The sequence below is a fragment of the Oncorhynchus keta genome, chromosome 23 (genome assembly GCF_023373465.1).
Source record: "Oncorhynchus keta strain PuntledgeMale-10-30-2019 chromosome 23, Oket_V2, whole genome shotgun sequence".
Classification (NCBI taxonomy): Eukaryota; Metazoa; Chordata; class Actinopteri; order Salmoniformes; family Salmonidae; genus Oncorhynchus; species Oncorhynchus keta.
In genome coordinates this window covers 42,267,249-42,289,497 of record NC_068443.1, presented here as the reverse complement: position 1 = coordinate 42,289,497, position 22,249 = coordinate 42,267,249, and the positions used below count along the sequence as shown (strand labels likewise).

Sequence of the window (22,249 nt, the reverse complement as noted above, 5' to 3'; positions counted from 1 at the left end):
CCAGTCAATACAAGCGCACAAGGATGAGGAACTAGAAAATACGATAGGAAATAGTTGTCCTACCCTCTCTCTTGGATGCAACTGTCTCAGGTGGACTGAACCACATTATTGTGTTCCACACAACAAAGACTTCCAATTTGGCTGATCACATATCCCTATGAATACCTGATACACAATATATAACCCACAAACCCAGTCTATTGAAGTGCATAAGTGACATCATCATAGGTCAGTCACCACTGAGGATGCTGCTGTATTAACCGGAGGAACATCATCACTATTGCATCACTGCAGTACCTACACTGAGTACACAAAACCACTCCGTGTAGGTACATAGACATAGACTGACCAGGTGAATCCAAGTGAAAGCTATGATCCCTTATTGATTTTCACCTGTTACATCCTCTTCAATCAGTGTAGATGAAGTGGAGGAGACTGGTTAAAGATGGATTTTTTAAGCCTTGCGACAATTGAGACACGGATTGTGTATGTGTGCCGTTCAGAGGGTGAATGGGCAAGACAAAATATTTAAGTGCCTTTGAACGGGGTATGATAGTAGTTGCCAGGCGCACCGGTTTGAGTGTCAAGAACTGCAACGCTGCTGTTTTTTTTCACGATCAACAGTTTCCCGTGTGTATCAAGAATGGTCCACCATGCAAAGGACATCCAGCCAACTTAACACAACTTTGGGAAGCATTGGAGTCAACACGCATCCCTGTGGAACGCTTGCTACACCTTGTAGAGTCCATGCCCCGACTAATTGAGGCTGTTCTGAGGGCAAAAGGGGGTGCAACTCAATATTAGGAAGGTGTTCCTAATGTTTTCTTCACTCAGTGTATATGGACCACAGACAGTAGCTGCTACCAGGTGCATGATCAACTTTTGTGCTTTGGCCATTCAAGCCTTCACAGAGAGGCACTTGCTCAGCTTTCCCCAAACGCCTCGCCTAATTTCAGATTCCACCAGGTCTACAATTATCCCTAAAATGATGACAATGCATTTTGCACTAATGATATCTATGTAGCCAGCCAAAGACTCTTTCTTGGTTCTATTTACATTTGGTCTGCCATAGCCAAGAACTGCACAGTGTTTCACCATAGCTTACTTTCTGCTAGTTTATGGGCTTGGTCTGGGCACTTCTCTAACCTTTGTTTACTTGTTGTCTGTGCTTTTAGCAATCATAAACCCCAAACAGCCGAAGGAGAACAAGAGCTATAACTTCGACTACTCTTACTGGTCACACACAACAGTGAGTTTCACCACATACACCTGAAAGACTTGAATATCATGCGTTTCAAGACCATGCAAGCCATGAGCTCTGCATTCACTCCGTAATAGCTAACTAACGGTGTATTCATACTCAAACACTGTCTTTCTCTCTGCAGCCGGAGGACATCAACTATCATTCCCAGAAGCAGGTGTACAAGGACATTGGGGAGGAGATGTTGCTGCATGCCTTTGAGGGATACAATGTTTGTATCTTTGCATATGGCCAGACTGGATCTGGGAAGAGCTACACCATGATGGGCAAGCAGGACCAGAAGGATCAGCAAGGCATCATCCCTCTGGTAATCTGGATGGCTGGGTGGATGGGTGGATGGGTGGGTGGGTGGATGGAATGATGGATGGGTGGGTGGATGGGTGGATGGAATGATGGATGGGTGGGTGGAAGTGTGATGGTGGAAGTGTGGATGGGTTAATGGCGGAAGAGTGGATGGATGGATGGATGGATGGATGGATGGATGGAAGGGTGGGTTGATGGAATGATGGATGGGTGGGTGGGTTGATGGATGGATGAATGGGTGGGTGGGTGGAATGATGGATGGGTGGGTGGGTTGATGGAATGATGGATGGGTGGGTGGGTTGATGGATGGATGAATGGGTGGGTTGATGGAATGATGGATGGGTGGGTGGGTTGATGGAATGATGGATGGGTGGGTGGGTTGATGGATGGATGAATGGGTGGGTGGGTGGAATGATAGATGGGTGGGTGGGTTGATGGAATGATGGATGGGTGGGTGGGTTGATGGATGGATGAATGGGTGGGTGGGTGGAAGTGTGATGGGTGGAAGTGTGGATGGGTTAATGGCGGAAGAGTGGATGGATGGATGGATGGAAGGGTGGATGTAAGGGTGGGTTGATGGATGGGTGGGTAGAAGGGTGAAGGATGGAAGGGTGGATGGATGAACGAATGACAAAATGTAGTTAAACATCATATAATGTAAAGTTACTTCATCGTGTCAGATACTGGATATTTGGAAACCCATTTAGTTTTATGCCAAAAACATCAAAGCCTTTTATTGATAATACATATGCTGTGTTCATATCAGGGTTGGGGTAAATTCCATTTAAATTCCAGTCAATTCAGAAACTAAAACAAATTCCAATTCCACATTTTCCACATTGAGAAGCATTGAAGATAATTGGAATTTCAGTGTACTTCTTTAATTGGATGGAATTGACCCCAACCCTGGTTCATAGGCGAGTCTAACAATGCTCCTCCATGTTCTCTGTCTGCCAGCTGTGTGAGGACCTCTTCACCAAGATAAGTGACAGCAATAAGGAAAACAGCTTGTCCTACTCCGTGGAGGTGAGTGCTCCCTCTCGTGGTTTGAGAATGAGCTTCTATACAGGACAGGCCTACTGCTTATCAGTGGAGTAGAGCTTTTACCTCCTGGGTGAAACATACTGAACAAAAATCTAAAGTGATTGTCCCATTTTTAATGATGTCAAATCAAAGATCCCACAAAAGATCCCGTACTGTGTGCACAAATTTGTTTACATCCCTGTTAGTGAGCATTTCTCCTTTGATAAGATTCAACAGCATGATCATTACACAGGTACACCTTGTGCTGGGGACAATAAAAGGCCACTCTAAAATGTGCAGTTTTGTCACACAACACAATGCCACAGATGTCTCAATTGACATGCTGACTGCAGGAATGTCCAACAGAGCTGTTGCCATATCATTTTATGTTAATTTCTCTACCATAAGCCTCCTCCAACGTCGTTTTAGTGTACATTTCCGAGTTAAATGCACACCATTAATTTTGCTGTGCATATGATAAGAGTTCAGATAAGAGTGTCTTCTCTGCCCCAAGGTGGTGTTGCTCAATAGACATTTGATTGGCACTTAGTTATCTTGATTGGCACTTCTATAGAGTATTGACAACCTCCACAGGTGAGCTACATGGAGATCTACTGTGAGCGTGTGCGGGACCTGCTGAACCCGAAGAACAAGGGGAACCTGCGTGTGAGAGAGCACCCCTTGATGGGGCCCTACGTGGAGGACCTGTCCAAGCTGGCCGTTACCTCCTACAATGACATCCAGGACCTCATGGAGTCTGGCAACAAGGCCAGGTAAATGGGACTTAGAATGGATGGATGGATGATGGATGGATGGATGGGTCGGTGGATGTGGGGGGTGGATGGACTGGATAGATGGATAAATAGGTGGATGGATGAATGAATGGATGGATGAGAGATGGATGGATGTCATAAGGTTCAATTCTTTCTTCCTTCAGGACGGTGGCAGCCACCAACATGAACGAGACCAGCAGCCGCTCTCACGCTGTCTTCAACATCATCTTCACGCAGAAGAAACACGACATGGATTCAGAAAACACATCTGAGAAGGTACTGCGCAGACTTAATAACCAGGTTCAACCTCATATTCAAGCTACTGCAATAGGTTGAGGCCATAGAGTTATAAACCCCTACAGATGTAGGATCTTCATTTGATCACTCTTGTTGCTGTGAAATTTCCTGCATTGCAGGAAATGCAAATTTGTAGTGCATTCCAGGTTTCAAAGGGCTTTTAAATGTTGTAATTTCCACACAAAAGAAATCAGACATAAAGAATAATGTATTAAGCTCGACAAATAATGTCCATTAATTATAATCCACATAATAACTCACATTTCCTCTTGCTGCTGGGATTATTTTCCTGCTGTAGCAAACTGTCTCAAACAAAGATCCTTCATGATGCCTCACACCAGGGTTTTGTAAAACTTTGACCTATGCATGGTTTATAACTCTATGATTGAAATCTATATTGCCATGCTATCTGGACATCATGATAACACTAATCATTACAGATAAGTCCTCAAAGAGAGTTTCTTGGGGCTACCACTGTGCATTTGGAATCTGGGCATTTCCCACTGTGATACAGAGTATCAAAGCAGATTCATGCCAAAACAAATGATAACAGAGAGTTTCTTGTTGCAGGTGAGCAAGATCAGCCTGGTGGATCTGGCTGGGAGTGAGAGAGCAGACTCTACAGGAGCCAAAGGAACCAGGCTGAAGGTGAGAGGCTATTTTGGGTCAACTTTATGGGCTGAATCCGACCCCCCAGTGATATCAATGTATGAATTCCTCCGTTTCAAGTTAACATTTCAAGTTGACATGTCTATGAACTTTACAAAGCCTCTAGGCTCTGTTTCTCAAGATTGTGGAGTGTGTCGTTTTTTGTGTTGCACGCAAGGCTTTTCATTTGGTTAAGTGTGCCCCATCTGTTCCTTTTCAGGAAGGAGCAAATATCAATAAATCTTTGACCACACTGGGGAAAGTCATCTCTGCATTAGCTGAAGTGGTGAGAGTCTATAGTTTTCAGTACACAACTCTTTGTCTGTATGGTCATTGAAGGAATTTTGGTAAGACTGACAATTAATTAAGTTCGGTCAATTTATTTTTCTTTCTAGGACTCAGCACCAAATAAGGTACACAATTTCAATTACTTCTTCCATTTTATTTCTCAGAAAATATTTGGGGGAATGGTATTAAGAGATTGGGAAGTAGATGATTCACGAGCGTTTCTTCTTGTATTTCCCAACAGGTAAATGCACTTTTATTGAGACAGTATCCTTATCCTAATTGTTAAAATGAACTGTTAACAGAACAAGAAGAAGAAGAAGAAGGTGGAGAACCACATCCCCTATAGAGACTCAGTGCTGACCTGGCTTCTTAGAGAGAACCTGGGTACGTACTTTCCACTTACTAGCCCAGAACCTGCCGACTACGCCAATTGCAACATTCTTAGCACTGTTTGCTATTTTGTTTAATTCCCCTGCAGATGATGACTCAAAACTTTTCCAGCATTTCCATGGTGAACAATTCACACGTCTATAAACATATTAGATGCCCATATCCATCTAAGCAGCTTATAACTCAAATCCCACTGGTTTTCAAATACCTGTTAGGTTGTTTCCAGGGAAAAAGATGGGCAACCAACCCCATTATTTTGCAGGGGGCTGCAGCAAACAAAACATCAATAAACATAAGACATCCAAAGTACACAAGACCTGCCAACCTACCTTCGAGTCCTCCCTCACCTACCTGACCAGCCGCGGCCCCCCTTTCCACCTACTAGCCCAGATCCTGCCGACTACATCAAATGTAGCACTGTTTACTCTTTTGTTGAATTCCTCTGCAGATGCCCTTTATAAATAATCTTTCCTCCTCTTGCCCTCATCCCCAAATGAACCTCTTTGCCCCTTTCTGTCCATTAGGAGGTAACTCTCGCACCGCCATGGTGGCAGCCCTCAGCCCTGCTGACATCAACTATGACGAGACCCTGAGCACCCTCAGGTAACAAACCAGCTCTGAGGTCAAATGCTCAGATTAAAAAAAAACTTCAAATCCATAGTCATTCTGTGACCCTACAGTACTTCAGTATCACTGTCATTCTCTGTGAGGATCAGTTTTAGTTCCAGCCATCTGCCTCCTTATAAAGTAATGCACACAAGCGTAATGACTACACACAAAAGGGGTTCTAAATAGTACAAGACAGGGGTTATTGTTGGTGCTTTATAGAACCCTTGTTTTGAAGGTTCAATACAGAACCATGCTCATCAGGTTCTAAATGGAACCTGTATGGTGCTAAAAATAACAATTTCCTAAGGTTCTATAAAGAACCATTAACCCTTTAACAGGCAGCTCAACTGGGCAGTTAAAACCAATTTTAAATTAATTATAATAATTAAATTAGCAGTTGAGCTCATTTTGACAACCAATTTTAAATTACATGAAGCATATGTATTTTGTTTGGCATATTTTATCATCTCATCCAATGTAATTTAGTAAATTGATCATGCAGTCATTGTTATTGGACTCCCATATTTGTTTAAACATGCATTCAAAAATGGTTGAAAACCAGCAAGTGAACGTCATTTACCAATTATTATTATTAAACGATTAACTCATTGGGTATAAAATGGACATATACAACATTGCAAAATGTTTGTTGACCTCTACAACATCATTTAAGAATGATTCAATTACAAATGTGTTGTTGTTACTAATTTAGGAACTCTTGAAATCTATGCTCTACCAGGCGGTTGAGTTGCCCATTAAAGGAATGCTATTAAGTCAAAGCTAGTGATAATGGAGAAATATTGTTATGGGACTTTCTTTGTCTGTGCAAATACAAAAATCCTTTGAAATTCATATCATGATTCAATGTCTGCCTATTATCTTCTATATGTTTCACAATATAATTCAATACATGTCCTTTTACTGGTATTCTACGCATATAAACTGTAAACACATTAAAAAGTCTATGCAAATTCAGATAGAAAACGAGTTTACTCTAAATGGGCAACTCGACCGGCTGGTTGAGATGTTTGCAATGCATTATCTATCAAAGTTTAAGTCATGCAGAGAAACATCCTTCAATTATGGCCTATACTGAGTCTAATACACATCTTTTACAGAAAAATATATATATGTTTTTCTTGGTGTGCCAGTTAAAGGGTTAACAATGGTTCTATATAGCACCATTTATTTTTTTAATTAAAAATGAAAAGCTGAAATGTATTGAATCAGTAAGTATTCAACCCCTTTGTTATGGCAAGCCTAAATAAATCCAGGCTTAACAAGTCACATAATCATTTCGATGGACTCACTCTGTGTGCAATTATATTGTTTAGCATTATTTTTGAATGACTACCTCATCTCTGTACCCCACACATACAATTATCTCTAAGTTCCCTCAGTCGAGCAGTGAATTTCAAACACAGATTCAACCATAAATCAATCAAATGTATTTATAAAGCCCTTCTTACATCAGCGGATGTCACAAAGTGCGGTACAGAAACCCAGCCTTAAACCCCAGACAGTAAGCAATGCAGGTGTAGAAGCACGGTGGCTAGGAAAAACTCCCTAGAAAGGCCAAAACCTAGGAAGAAACCTAGAGAGGAACCAGGCTATGAGGGGTGGCCAGTCGGGTGGAGATTATAACAGAACATGGCCAAGATGTTCAAATGTTCATAGATGACCAGCAGCGTCAAATAATAATAATCACAGTGGCTGTCGAGATTGCAACAGGTCAGCAACTCAGGAATAAATGTCAGTTGGCTTTTCATAGCCGATCATTGAGAGTATCTCTACCGCTCCTGCTGTCTCTAGAGAGTTGAAAACAGCAGGTCTGGGACAGGTAGCACGTCCGGTGAACAGGTCAGGGTTCCATAGCCACAGGCAGAACAGTTGAAACTGGAGCAGCAGCACGGCCAGGTGGACTGGGGACAGCAAGGAGTCATCAGGCCAGGTAGTCCTGAGGCATGGTCCTAGGGCTCAGGTTCTCCAAGAGAGAGAAAGAAAGAAAGAAAGAAAGAAAGAGAGAGAGAGAGAGAATGAAAGAGAGAAAAAGAGAGAAAGAGAGAGAGCATACTTACTTTAAAACAGGAGAAATACTCCAGCTGTAACAGACTGACCCTACACATAAACTACTGCAGTATAATACTGGAGGCTGAGACAGGAGGGGTTGGGAGACACTGTGGCCCCGTCCGACGATACCCCCGGACAGGGCCAAACAGGCAGGATATAACCCCACCCACTTTGCCAAAGCACAGCCCCCATACATACCACTAGGATATCTTCAACCACCAACTTACCATCCTGAGACAAGGCCAAGTATAGTCCACAAAGATCTCCGCCACGGCACAACCCAAAGGGGTGGGGCGCCAACCCGGACAGGAATATCACGTCAGGGACTCAACCCACTTAAGTGACGCACCCCTCCTAGGGACGGCAGGGAAGAGCACCAGTAAACCAGTGACTCAGCCCCTGTAATAGGGTTAGAGGCAGAGAATCCCATTGGAGAGAGGGGAACCGGCCAGGACGAGACAGCAAGGGCGGTTCGTTGCTCCAGTGCCTTTCCGTTCACCTTCACTCTTCTGGGCCAGACTACACTCAATCATAGGACCTACTGAAGAGATGAGTCTTCAATAAAGACTTAAAAGTTGAGACCGAGTCTGCGTCTCTCACATGGATAGGCAGACAATTCCACAAAATTGAGCTCTATAGGAGAAAGCCCTGCCACCAGCTGTTTGCTTAGAAATTCTAGGGACAGTAAGGAGTCCTGCGTCTTGTGACCGTACGTGTAGGTATGTACAGCAGGACCAAATCGGAAAGATAGGTAGGAGCAAGCCCATGTAATGCTTTGTAGGTTAGCAGTAAAACCTTGAAATCAGCCCTTGTCTTAACAGTAAGCTAGTGTAGAGAGGCTAGCACTGGAGTAATATGATCAAATTTTTTGGTTTGAGTCAAGATTCTAGCAGCCGTGTTTAGCACTATCTGAAGTTTATTTAGTGCTTTATCCAGGTTGCCGGAAAGGAGAGCATTGCAGTAGTCTAACCTAGGAGTGACAAAAGCATGGATACATTCTTCTGCATATTTTTCTGGACAGAAAGTTTCTGATTTTTTGCAATGTTACGTAGATGGAAAAAAGCTGTCCTTGAAACAGTCTTGATTTGTTCGTCCAAAGAGAGATCAGGGTCCAGAGTAACGCCGAGGTCCTTCACAGTATTATTTGAGACGACTGGACAACCATCTAGATTAATTGTCAGATTCAACAGAAGATCTCTTTATTTCTTGGGACCTAGAACAAGCATCTCTGTTATGTCCGAGTTTAAAAGTAGAACATTTTCAGCCATCCACTTCCTTATGTCAGAAACACAGGCTTCCAGGCAAGGCAATTTTCATCGAAATGTACAGATGTGTGTCATCTGCATAAAGTGAAAGTTAACATTATGTTTCCGAATGACATCACCAAGAGGTAAAATATATAGTGAAAACAATAGTGGTCCTAAAACGGAGCCTTGAGGGACACCAACATTTACAGTTGATTTGTCGGGGACAAACCATCCACAGAGACAAACTGATATCTTTCCGACAGATAAGATCTAAAGCAAGCCAGAACTTGTCCATGTAGACCAATTTGGGTTTCCAATCTCTCCAAAAGAATGTGGTGATCAATGGTATCAAAAGCAGCACTAAGATCTAGGAGGACACATAAAGACCAGGGAGGTTTTCCAAGGCCTCACAAAGAAGCGTAGACATTGAATATTCCTTTGAGCATGGTGAAGTTGTTAATTACTCTTTGGATGGTGTATCAATACACTGTCACTACAAAGATACAGGTGTCCTTCCTAACTCAGTTGCAGGAGAGAAAGGAAACCGCTCAGTGATTTCACCATGCCAATGATGACTTTAAAGCAGTTAGGGTTTAATGGCTGTGATAGGAGAATCCATTGAGGATGGATCAACAACATTGTCGTTACTCCACAATACTAACCTAATTGATGGAGTGAAAAGAAGGAAGCCTGTACAGAATAAAAATATTCCACAACATGCATGCCTTTTGCAACAAGGCACTAAATAAATACTGAAAAAAACGTGGCAAAGCTATTAACTTTTTGTCCTCAATACAAAGTGTTATGTTTGGGGCAAATCGAATACAACACATTACTGAATACCACGCTCCATACTTTCAAGCAAAGTGGTGGCTGCATCATATTATGGGTATGCTTGTAACGGGACTTGGGAGTTTTTCAGGATAAAAAATAAACAGAATGGAGCTAAGCACAGGCAAAATCCTATAGGAAAACCTGGTTCATTCTGCTTTTCACCAAACATTGGGAGTTTAATTCACCTTTCAGCAAATAATCTAAAACACAAGGCCAAATCTACACTGGAGATGCTTAACAAGAAGACAGAGAATGTTACTGAGTGGCCGAGTTACATCTTTTTGAAAATTTATAGCAAGACCTGATAATGGTTCTCATGCAATGATCAACAACCAATTTGACAGAGCTTGAAGAATTTTGAAAATAATAATGGGCAATTGCTGTTCAAGTCAGGTGTGGGAAGCTCTTAGAGACTTACCCAGAATGACTCACAGCTGTAATCACTGCCAAAGGTGCTTCTATTTCATCCATTTTGAATTCAGGCTGTAAAACAACAACGTGTTGAATAAGTCTATGGGTATGAATGCTGTACCTTCTGAAGACACTTTTATGGAGGATGGTTGTAAACAACCATTCTCAATGTGATCAGCCATATTATACAGTGGGGAGAACAAGCATTTGATACACTGCCGATTTTGCAGGTTTTCCTACTTACAAAGCATGTAGAGGTCTGTAATTTTTATCATAGGTGCACTTCAACTGTCAGAGACGGAATCTAAAACAACAATCCAGAGAATCACATTGTATGATTTTTAAGTAATTAATTTGCATTTTATTGCATGACATAAATATTTGATACATCAGAAAAGCAGAACTTAATATTTGGTACAGAAACATTTGTTTGCAATTACAGAGATCATACGTTTCCTGTAGTTCTTGACCAGGTTTGCACACACTGCAGCAGGGATTTTGGCCCACTCCTCCACACAGACCTTCTCCAGATCCTTCAGGTTTCGGGGCTGTCGCTGGGCAATACGGATTTTCAGCTCCCTCCAAAGATTTTCTATTGGGTTCAGGTCTGGAGACTGGCTAGGCCACTCCAGGACCTTGAGATGCTTCTTACAGAGCCACTCCTTAGTTGCCCTGGCTGTGTGTTTCGGGTCGTTGTCATGCTGGAAGACCCAGTCACGACCCATCTTCAATGCTCTTACTGAGGGAAGGAGGTTGTTGGCCAAGATCTCGCGATACATGGCCCCATCCATCCTCCCCTCAATACGGTGCAGTCGTCCTGTCCCCTTTGCAGAAAAGCATCCCCAAAGAATGATGTTTCCACCTCCATGCTTCACGGTTGGGATGGTGTTCTTGGGGTTGTACTTCTTCCTCCAAACACGGCGAGTGGAGTTTAGACCAAAAAGCTCTATTTTTGTCTCATCAGACCACATGACCTTCTCCCATTCCTCCTCTGGATCATCCAGATGGTCATTGGCAAACTGACAGACGGGCCTGGACATGCGCTGGCTTGAGCAGGGGGACCTTGCGTGCGCTGCAGGATTTTAATCCATGACGGCATAGTGTGTTACTAATGGTTTTCTTTGAGACTGTGGTCCCAGCTCTCTTCAGGTCATTGTCCAGGTCCTACCATATAGCTCTGGGCTGATCCCTCACCTTCCTCATGATCATTGATGCCCCACGAGGTGAGATATTGCATTGAGCCCCAGACCGAGGGTGATTGACTGTCATCTTGAACTTCTTCCATTTTCTCATAATTGCACCAACAGTTGTTGCCTTCTCACCAAGCTGCTTGCCTATTGTCCTGTAGCCCATCCCAGCCTTGTGCAGGTCTACAATTTATCCCTGATGTCCTTACACAGCTCTCTGGTCTTGGCCATTGTGGAGAGGTTGGAGTCTGTTTGATTGAGTGTGTGAACAGGTGTCTTTTATACAGGTAACAAGTTCAAACAGGTGCAGCTAATACAGGTAATGAGTGGAGAACAGGAGGGCTTCTTAAAGAAAAACTAACAGGTCTGTGAGAGCCGGAATTCTTACTGGTTGGTAGGTGATCAAATACTTATGTCATGCAATAAAATGCAAATGAATTACTTAAAAATCATGTGATTTTCTAAATTGTTGTTTTAGATTCCGTCTCACACAGTTGAAGTGCACCTATGATAAAAATTACAGACCTCTACATGCTTTGTAAGTAGGAAAACCTGCAAAATCGGCAGTGTATCTAATACCACTGAGGACCCCCAGCTGGCACCAGAGCATATGTGAGTCTTTCACAAGACACCGTCACTGGCCGTAGTTACATAAAATAGCATAACACAACACATTAGATAAACTGGAATGACACTCTCCCTCATGGTTCCACAAAAAGAGCTGTGAGCAAACCAGGCCGAGCTTCCTCCTCTACATTTTAACTATCACTAAAAGAGCAAAGGACCCTTTTGTGAACTGTAAACAACAATTGAAGAGCTCAAAGTGTTCTTTGAGTCATTATGTGTCCACATAGAACCATCACCATCACCAGCATTGAGAGACTAAACCAGGAAGTGATCCAGGACCTGCAAATAATGATACCTTGAACCTATGTCGTCCCTATCGACAACGATGTTTCTCCCATCATATAAACAGTGGACATATTTTTGGGGTGAACCTGCCTTTGAATGGTTTTGATCCTTCCCAGGTATGCTGACCGCGCCAAACAGATCCGCTGTAACGCCGTCATCAACGAGGACCCCAACAACCGTCTGGTGCGTGAGCTGAAGGAGGAGGTGTGCCGACTCAAGGACCTCCTCTACGCCCAGGGCCTGGGAGATATCATAGACAGTGAGTACCTACCTACCTACACACACACACACACACACACACACACACACACACACACACACACACACACACACACACACACACACACACACACACACACACACACACACACACTGGATGAGAGCCATACAGATGTGTGTGTGAGTGTCTCACACACTCTTCTCTCTCCTCTTTCCTCTCAGCGTATCGATGTCCCGATCCTGTGATAGCTGGTTTGAAAAGTGTGTATATTCTAGCAACCCCCCCCTGCTTTGCAGCTAACTGAAAATAAAGCTAAACCTCTACCATACTAAAATCCTATAACACCCCAGAGCTATATGGAAGGACTCCAACCCAAAAACCCATCTAAAATCCATAAATCCAGTACACACTGAAGAAAATACATTTTTACTGTCTGCCTCTTTGGGACTGGAATGCGTCTCAAAAGTTTAACATGGCATCTTCTCCTCATCTCCTTTTTCTTCCTCTGCTCTGATCTGCAAACACGGGATAGGTGGAAGCAAGATGGTGGACTCCTCTAAGAGAATAGACTTTCCCCTTTCCAGTCCTTTCAGATCAGTGCAGATGAAGATGGGGGGGAGGAAGCCATTTTAGACTGTTGGGATGCAGCCTGTGTTACACTCTGGTTCTCTGGGTGTGTAGCTAGCTATCTGATTGGACGCTCTGCTTCTGTAGAGGGTCTTTGATATGCCAGGTTCTTAATGTGGGCTCTAGCTGGGGCTCTAGAGCTCTGCTGCCTTACTTCTAATTCACACTGCTTGCCCTGCATAATTGTCGCTTGCGGGATAAATTCAGTTTTTCGGAATTGCATTGATTTTAATTGAATAATACTTTCACAGCCTTTCAGCCTGGAGATTATGCTGCAAGTAAGAACTAAAATACATGTATTCTAGATTGGCTGCCCTATATATCATATGACATTGCTTGTTTTTCAGCTTGTTACTGTATGTATTTTGCATATGAATGGCAGAGAAAAGCGTTTGCTCTCTAACTTCTCGTATGCTTTGCATATCCACCAGTCTAAGTTGCTCTTTTCTCGCTCTCTCTGCAATGCCTTTGGTGAGCACCTGTCTCTGCTTCTACAATACATTTTTTTTGTTGAGCTCTCTTCTTCTGTTTTTACTCCTCCCTTGTTTTCCCTTTCTTCCGTATACCCACTTCTCTGCGTTTGTTTCTCTCCACCCCAAATGTCTCCTCCTCCTCATCTTCCTGCTGTTTGCTCCCCTCTCTTTCCTTCTCTCCCCCACACACTCCCGCTCTTCTTCTGGCAGACTTGTGCGATTACAAGAACTTTGTCAATAATCGCCAGGCTGTCAATCAAACGGGTGATCTATCCACAGTGACCAATGCCATGACTGGGATGAGCCCTTCCCCCTCTCTCTCCGCCCTGTCCAGCCGTGCGGGCTCCATGGCAAACCTGCATGACCGCATCTTCAGCCCTGCCTCTGAGGAGGCCATAGAGAGACTCAAGGTAGGGAGGATGAAGGGAGGGTGAACTTAGAGGTGGTGAGTGGGTGAGTGAGTGAGTGAGTGAGTGAGTGAGTGAGTGAGTGAGTGAGTGGGTGGGTGAGTGGGTGGGTGGGTGGGTGGGTGGGTGGGGTGAGTGAGTGAGTGAGTGAGTGAGTGAGTGAGTGAGTGAGTGAGTGGGTGGGTGGGTGGGTGGGTGGGTGGGTGAGTGAGTGAGTGAGTGAGTGAGTGAGTGAGTGAGTGAGTGAGTGAGTGAGTGAGTGGTGTGGGTGGGTGGGTGGGTGGGTGGGTGGTGAGTGAGTGAGTGGGTGGGTGGGTGGGTGGGTGGGTGGGTGAGTGAGTGAGTGAGTAAGATGGAAGGAGAAAGAGAGGAGGAGAGGAAGGGCAGTGAAGAGATAGAGGGATAGTTAGACAGCTGCGGACAGATGGAGAAAGAGATCAGGGAGGGGAACCAGGAGGTTAGAGATAGAGAGAGATGGTAAGGGTCATGGAGGCTAACCATAATGTTATGGCGTGTATGTACCATGCCAACTTAGACATTTGTTGTTCTTTTCACTCTAGGAAACAGAGAAAATCATTGCTGAGCTCAATGAGACATGGGAGGAGAAGCTGCGCCGTACTGAAGATATCAGGATGCAGAGGTGTGTCAGACGGCTTTAACCTTTAACCTCTATCCTTATCTGTGTCCACCTGTCTCAAATAACTGTGGTTCTCTGCTATATGTAGGGAGGCCCTACTGGCTGAGATGGGTGTGGCCATGAGAGAAGATGGAGGCACCGTGGGCGTGTTCTCCCCCAAGAAGGTCAGAACCCCAGTACACCCTTTATGGCAACTGTAGTGAGATGTGCTACGCTACCCACAATCCTCTGTGCATGATATCCATTTCCATCATGCTACAACAACCCCTGTCAACAGTATTTCAACACAAAATGTCAACATATGTGGAAGCAAAGTCACCATGTTCTTGTCTTTCTTTTAGACCCCTCACCTGGTGAACCTGAATGAGGACCCACTGATGTCTGAGTGCTTACTCTACTACATCAAAGATGGGACCACCAAGTAAGAACGACTCTTTCATCTGCAGGAAATCTAGTGAAGTGTACCTCTTTTGTATTGAAGTGGCCTCCAGTCCTGTGGTACAGTACGGAGGGATTTGGAGTAGGGAGTCAGCTGTTTTAAGTTTACTACCTGGAATATCAAGGATCAGAATGGCCCTGTGAAGTGGGCAACAATGTTTCCTTCGGGATTTGAAGAGTGAAACAGTGCTCTTTCAAGAAAGACATCTATGTAAAAAACTAATCAATCGACTCCGTATCCGATGCATCTTTCGCTCAGGGTTGGACGTGACGACGCCAGAAGTCGCCAGGACATCGTGCTCAGTGGCCATTTTATCCAAGACGAGCACTGCACCTTCAGTAGCACCGCAGGCTCCGGCGGAGAAGGTGAGACTGAACTGAACAACTGTGGACGAACCATGATAGTTTCTATTAGTTCTAGTTCTATGAGAAGAATCATTAGCAGATTTTGCTTGCGTGCACCAGAGGTTATAGGGTCTGTAGAGGCTGGGACTATTGAGACTGGGTTATGGACTAAAGAGACTTGGACTAGTGAGGCTATAGTTATAGTAAATTATAAACTGGGTGGTTCGAGCCCTGAATGCTGATAGGCTGACAGCCGTGGTTTATCAGAACGTATGGGTATGACAAAAACATTTTTGTACTGCTCTAATTACGTTGGTAACCAGTTTCTAAAAGCAATAAGGCCTGTGGGGGGTGTGGTATATTGGCCAATACACCCCGGCTAAAGGCTGTTCTTAGGCACGACGCCAACGCCATATAACACACCCCCTCGTACCTTATTGCTTTTATAAACTGGATGCTAATGTAAAATGGTTAGCATAGCAACTACTGTAGCTATCCTGTAAACTTGCTAGCTACTTCAGTGAATGTTGAACACGTTTCTTTCCCGGCAAATCAACACATTTCTAGCGAAAATGTGTTCAATTATAACCACGGTACAAAAGGGATAATCAACTCGGGCCTCTATGCGTTCCCTGGAAAATAGTGTAACACTGTGGAAGGTCAGTTCCACTCCGCTAGCGCTTCGTGGAACACACCTTCCACCTCGTTCGTTATTTTCCAAAGAACGCATAGCCCCTCGTTGACTATCCCTTTTGTAATCACGGCAGAAATAGACGGTAGTTGCCTTTTACCCTCTTGACTTTACCTATGCAGGCGTTGTAGATCACAGCTCATTGAGGGCAAACAAATGATCCATTCAGTACATGTACATCAGGGCTGCCCAATTCCCGGTCCCGGAGGGCCAAAACACCTCTGTTTTTTGTGTCTACGCGGTAGTTAATTGCACTCATCTGGTGTGACAGGTGTGAATTAGTCCCTGATTAGAAGGAGAGGATGAAAACTAGAAGTGTTTTGGTCCTCCGGGACTGGAAATTGAGTAAGAAACGGTGCCATTGTAGAATAGCCAAAGGCTCACCATCCCCGGTGGTTCTTGTCTGTTGATGATGATGACACAGGGAACGTCATCCTGGAGCCCTGCGAGGGGGCGGAGATCTACGTCAACGGGAAACTGGTGACCACGCCTACTCTGCTTCGTTCAGGTAAGGCTTAAACCCCTCATCATCTTCCACTAAGTAAGGCAAAAGATACACAAACAGACACAAAACATACTGAAAAACACTACACTGATTTTAATGAAATATTTTGTATTTGTCTAGGCATGAATCTGCTTCCATATACAACATCATAAATACACAAAGAATCACCATAGGGGATTCACACTGGTGATTCACACTGGTGATTCACACTGGTGATTCACACTGGTGATTCACACCAGTGATTCACACCGGTGATTCACACCGGTGATTCACACTTGAACAGTCCAAGGTTAAAATCATTACAGTTTTTGACAATTGCTTCCACATGATTTCTGAAACTATGGCTCCTCGTCTCTCGACTCTACACACAAAACCCCAAAACACACACGCACAACATGCAAAACGTCACAGATCTCTTTATTCAAAACGAATTTTAACTCTTCTCAAAGTGGTGTTTTTGCATCACAACTCTACACACAAACCATCAAATGATTAGCTCCTATACACGCCAACTACACACGGATGTGACAAATGTAAAACACTACTATCTTGCGTCTTTTGCATGTTCAGTGGAGTCCAGGGCATTTTGTCATAGCACTCACACGTACATGTATGTGCACAAATATATACATATTCAGTATATATTCACACTATGAACAGAAATGCAAGGAGGGAAAAAAATCAAATGAATTTCTTTCTCAAAACATTGTGTATTCATCCTCCTTCTCTTTGTCCTCGTCTTCCTCCCACTCCTCTTCCTCTAACTCTCTCTCCAAAATTGGCCTCCTTTGTTGTCCAAACCAAGAAAGCCAACCCGAAGCCTATGTACAGTGCTCAAGCTCTGATTTCTATGTGAAGAAATGAGCTATAAGTGTTTTCACTGGGTTTAGGTCAATCGGTAAATGAGTGTGGCATTTTGAATGGAAGTGTTTTCCAAACGAAACACGAGACCTGTTGGTTTTGAATGTTGTGTCTAATGTAGAGAACTGTGTTTAGTGTTTTGCACAAAGTGCGTTTTGCAATTGCAAACTGAGTGTAAAGCGGACTTGGTCTGGAGATTAGGTACTAGAGTTTACCGTTTCACAGTGTGCCTCGAGTACTACTTTTAGTGTGTAAACGATTGTAACACAAACTGTAATAAGTTTATGACATTGATGAAATGACTGAGGTGTGATGCGACTGACCTTTGACTCCTGACCTCAGGGAATCGCATTATCATGGGGAAGAGCCACGTGTTCCGCTTCAATGACCCGGAGCAGGCGCGGCAGGAGCGGGAGAGGACCCCCTGCGCCGAGACCCCCGTGGAGCCCGTGGACTGGGCCTTCGCCCAGAGAGAGCTGCTGGAGAAACAGGGCATCGACATGAAGCAGGAGATGGAGTCAAGGTACAATAACAGATGGACTGCCTTTGGCAAAGCACCAGCTGTAGTAACACATCATCCTTTTTGTATGACTTTGTATGACTTCGCTTGAAAATGATTTGCAATTATTTTGTTTTGCAGGCTTCAAGAGTTAGAAGATCAATACCGCCGAGAACGAGAGGAGGCCAGTAACCTTCTGGAACAACAGAGACTGGTAAGACAGGCCACTAAAGAGAGGCCCCTTAAAAAGCAAATCTTTAGATTTTTATAAACACAGGTAACTGCGTAAATAAAGGAAACACTTGAGTAAACGAGGGACACAAAGTATATTGTATATTGAAGGCAAGTGCTTCCACACAGGTGTGGATCCAGAGTTAATTAAGCAGTTATCATCCCATGCTTAGGGTCATGTACAAAAATGCCCAGTTGCCCGTTATTCTCCTCTACCATGGCTAGAAGAAGACATTTCAGTGACTTTGAAAGAGGGGTCTCAAATGAGCATAAGGAGGGGGGTTTAAAGGGTGTTTGTGTCTCAGTCACCAGATCTCAACCCAGTTGAACACTAATGGGAGATTCTGGATTGGCGCCTGACACAGAGTTTTCCACCACCAGCAACAAAACACCAAATGATGGAAGAATGGTGTCACATCCCTCCAATAGAGTTCCAGACACTTGTAGAATCTATGCCCAAGGCGCATTGAAGCTGTTCTAGCTGCGCTGGTGGCCCAGCGCCCTATTAAGACACTTTATTGGGTGTTTCCTTTATTTTGGCAGTTACTTGTATATGGAGACACTCGTTGGCCAGTTTATTAGGTACACCCATCTAGTACCGGGTCGGACCCCTCCTTTTGCCTCCATAACATCCTGAATTCTTCGGGGCAGGGATTATACAACGTTCAAACGTTGCTCAATTGGTATCAAGGGACCTAACATGTGCCAGGAAAACGTTCCCTACACCACCGCCATCAGCCCGTACCGTTGACACCAGGCAGGATGGGACCATGGTCTCATGCTGCTTACTCCAAATCCTGACTCTGCCATCAGCATGATGCAACAGGAACCGGGATTCCTCGGACCAGGCGATGTTGTTCCACTCCTCAGTTGTCCAGTGTTGGCGATGGCGTGCCCACTGGAGCCGCTTCATCTGTTTTTTAGCTGATAGGAGTGGAACCCGGTGTGGCCGCTGCAATAGTCCATCCGTGACAAGGACCGAGACGAGTTGTGCGTTCCGAGATGCTGTTCTGCACACCACTGTTGCTAGGATGTTTTTTTGTCTCACCATTCTCAGTAAACTCTAGACACTGTCGTGTGTGAGAAGCCCAGGAGGCCGTCTCTGTGCCGGGTGGCGCCCGGGTGGCACCGACGATCAAACCACGCTCAAAGTCGCTTAGGACATTAGTTTTGCCCATTCCAACGTTCATTCGAAGAGTAACCGAATACCTCGATGCCGGTCTGCCTGCTTTATCTAGTGAACAATGGCCACGTGTGTCACGGTCGTCCTCCTCCTCTTCATCTGAAGAGGAGATGCGAGAAGGATCGGGGGACCAAAATGCTGCGTGATATGTGTTCATGTTGAATGTTTAATTAAAGAAAGAACTGAACACTGAAACACTATACAAAAACAGTAAACAAAATAACAACCGTGAAGCTAATGCGAACTGTGCTGAAACAAGCAATCAACATAGACAATCACCCACAAACAAACAGTGCAACCCAGGCTACCTAGGTATGTTTCTCAATCAGAGACAACTAATGACACCTGCCTCTGATTGAGAACCATACTAGGCCGAAACATAGAAAATAGAAAATAGAAAATCAAACATTGACTGCCCACCCAACTCACGCCCTGACCATACTAAATAAATACAAAACAAAGGAAATAAAGGTCAGAATGTGACAGTACCCCCCCCCCCAAAGGTGCGGACTCAATAAGAATCAATATAACCACGCTGCGTTTTGGTCCGCCTCTCCTTCACCACAAGAAAACCCTTACAACGTGACTCACTGTCTGTGGGAGAGAACCTTTTTCGTGAATGGGGTGGTGTACCTAATCAAATCGAATTGTATTAGTTACATGCGCCGAATACAGCAGGTGTAGTAGACCTTACAGTGAAATGCTGACTACAAGCCCCTAACCAACAATGCAGTTCAACAAATAAAACAATCAAATCGAAATAAATACAAAAATATATATAATATATATATATATATATATATTTAAAAAAATATGAATTAGAAATAAAAGTAATAAGCAATTAAAGAGCAGCAGTAAAATAACAATAGCGAGACTATATACAGGGTGTTACCGGTACAGATTCATGGGGCAATGCAAATAGTCTGGGTAGCCATTTGAAGAGATGTTCAGGAGTCTTACGGCTTGGGGGTAGACGCTGTTTAGAAGCCTCTTGGACCTAGGTTTGGCGCTCCGGTACCTCTTGCCGTGCGGTAGCAGAGAGAACAGTCTATGACTAGGGTGGCTGGAGTCTTTGACCATTTTTAAACTGGCCAGTGAGTGTATATGGCTGTTATTCTGTCATGTGATTTGATGTGTCTGTACCGGGGTCTCTCCCAGGACTATGAGAGTAAACTGGAAGCCCTGCAGAAACAGGTGGACAGAAACTCCCGTTACCTGGAGTCCCCAGACGAAGAAGAGGAGCCTGAGGAGGAAGGTGAGACATTATATATATATATATGCCATTTAGCAGACGCTTTTATCCAAAGCGACTTACAGTCATGTGTGCATACATTCTACGTATGGGTGGTCCCGGGAATCGAACCCACTACCCTGGCGTTACAAGCGCCATGCTCTTCCAACTGAGCTACAGAAGGACCACATTGATTGACAGTTACCCATCTAGAACAACCTTTATCAAATGTTTACAATGATTTTGAAATCAAAATATCTATTTCTGAGGTAAGGTCAGAGAATGGAATATTTTCTGAATTATGGAATGTTTTAAGTCTTTCCCATAGTTCCGTGGACAAAGCGTGAGATGGAGCTTGCATCCTGGGCGTTCCGTAAGTGGCGTTTCTACCAGTTCACCTCCCTCAGGGACCTGCTGTGGGGCAATGCCATCTTCCTCAAGGAAGCCAACGCCATCAGTGTGGAGCTCAAGAAGAAGGTACACTGTCATTATATACAATATATCAAGTAGAACAATGATTCAGTGGTGAAACTCTGAGGTGTCAGTCAAAGGAAACTGCGTTATTAATCAGTTCAGTCAGTCTACCAAATGATCGAATGAGTCTATTCTTTGAAAACGATGAATCGATTCGATGAGTCATCAAAGACTGGTATTGCGAAATAGTGCCCCTGCAAAGTCATTGAATCAGATCGGCTCTGTTGTGAATCGGGTTCGATGAGTCCGCAAAATGAGATTTCAATTGACAACAATGATTTTGTCGCTAACCTGCCGACATGCTAAAATGCTAAACTGGTCCTCTCCTTTACAGGTCCAGTTCCAGTTTGTGCTGCTGACAGACACACTGTACTCCCCGTTGCCCCCGGACCTGCTGCCCCCCAGCGTGGCCATGGAGCGGGAGAAACGGCCCTTCCCCAGCACCATCGTAGCTGTGGAGGTCCAGGACCAGAAGAACGGGGCCACACACTACTGGACCCTGGAGAAACTCAGGTATGTGTGTGTGTGTGTGTGTGTGTGTGTGTGTGTGTGTGTGTGTGTGTGTGTGTGTGTGTGTGTGTGTGTGTGTGTGTGTGTGTGTGTGTGTGTGTGTGTGTGTGTGTGTGTGTGTGTGTTTGTACAGTATCACTATACTTGTGAGGACCTTGACATTAGACTGTGTGACTGTGTTTTTGTGTCTCTGAGCATTTGTTCCGGTTATTTCTCTGCGGCTTTACATTATGATATGTGTCTCTGTACACGCGAGGCCCTGGTATGTAGGCCTACTTACCCGGTCTGCGTCTACTTTACAGTGTCTGTTGCTCTGATGTGCTCTGTCCTGGTCGTGTGCCTTGTCTTTGCTGCCCCTTATAGACAGAGGCTGGACCTGATGAGGGAGATGTACGACCGTGCGGCGGAGGTGCCGAGCAGCACTGTGGAGGACTGTGACCAGGCTCTGACCGGAGGAGACCCCTTCTATGACCGCTTCCCATGGTTCCGTCTGGTGGGCAGGTCAGTCGCCGTCCCAGGTCCTAGTCTTTTCAAATGTCATTCCCTTCCTTTCTTGAGGTAATCACTAAGTGGCCAGGGGTTTCCTAATAAGAGCAAAAGGGTGGAAACAGATACAATACAATTCACTTATAGGAGGATGCACATGAGAAATATTTGAACGGGG

The 22,249-nt window shown here is 44.4% G+C and overlaps 1 protein-coding gene across 27 annotated transcripts in view; it reads left to right on the top strand.

Annotated features, from left to right (window-relative positions):
* Positions 1–22,249, top strand: part of LOC118402370 (kinesin-like protein KIF1A) — a 55,549-nt gene that overhangs the window by 7,899 nt on the left and 25,401 nt on the right. For 8 of the 27 annotated variants that reach the window (XM_052477249.1, XM_052477253.1, XM_052477259.1 and 5 more), the window contains exons 3-27: positions 1,176–1,249; positions 1,386–1,568; positions 2,522–2,590; positions 3,182–3,360; positions 3,525–3,636; positions 4,228–4,305; positions 4,526–4,591; positions 4,701–4,718; positions 4,896–4,977; positions 5,508–5,586; positions 12,370–12,512; positions 12,695–12,733; positions 13,352–13,378; positions 13,784–13,983; positions 14,541–14,620; positions 14,706–14,781; positions 14,959–15,038; positions 15,315–15,421; positions 16,501–16,599; positions 17,800–17,980; positions 18,098–18,170; positions 20,529–20,625; positions 20,918–21,078; positions 21,410–21,588; positions 21,949–22,086. In XM_052477249.1, the coding sequence (XP_052333209.1) occupies positions 1,176–1,249; positions 1,386–1,568; positions 2,522–2,590; positions 3,182–3,360; positions 3,525–3,636; positions 4,228–4,305; positions 4,526–4,591; positions 4,701–4,718; positions 4,896–4,977; positions 5,508–5,586; positions 12,370–12,512; positions 12,695–12,733; positions 13,352–13,378; positions 13,784–13,983; positions 14,541–14,620; positions 14,706–14,781; positions 14,959–15,038; positions 15,315–15,421; positions 16,501–16,599; positions 17,800–17,980; positions 18,098–18,170; positions 20,529–20,625; positions 20,918–21,078; positions 21,410–21,588; positions 21,949–22,086 (2,620 nt within the window). The remainder of the gene's footprint in view (positions 1–1,175; positions 1,250–1,385; positions 1,569–2,521; positions 2,591–3,181; positions 3,361–3,524; positions 3,637–4,227; positions 4,306–4,525; positions 4,592–4,700; positions 4,719–4,895; positions 4,978–5,507; positions 5,587–12,369; positions 12,513–12,694; positions 12,734–13,351; positions 13,379–13,783; positions 13,984–14,540; positions 14,621–14,705; positions 14,782–14,958; positions 15,039–15,314; positions 15,422–16,500; positions 16,600–17,799; positions 17,981–18,097; positions 18,171–20,528; positions 20,626–20,917; positions 21,079–21,409; positions 21,589–21,948; positions 22,087–22,249) is intronic. The other 19 variants (XM_052477270.1, XM_052477269.1, XM_052477273.1 and 16 more) reach the window with 13 other exon arrangements.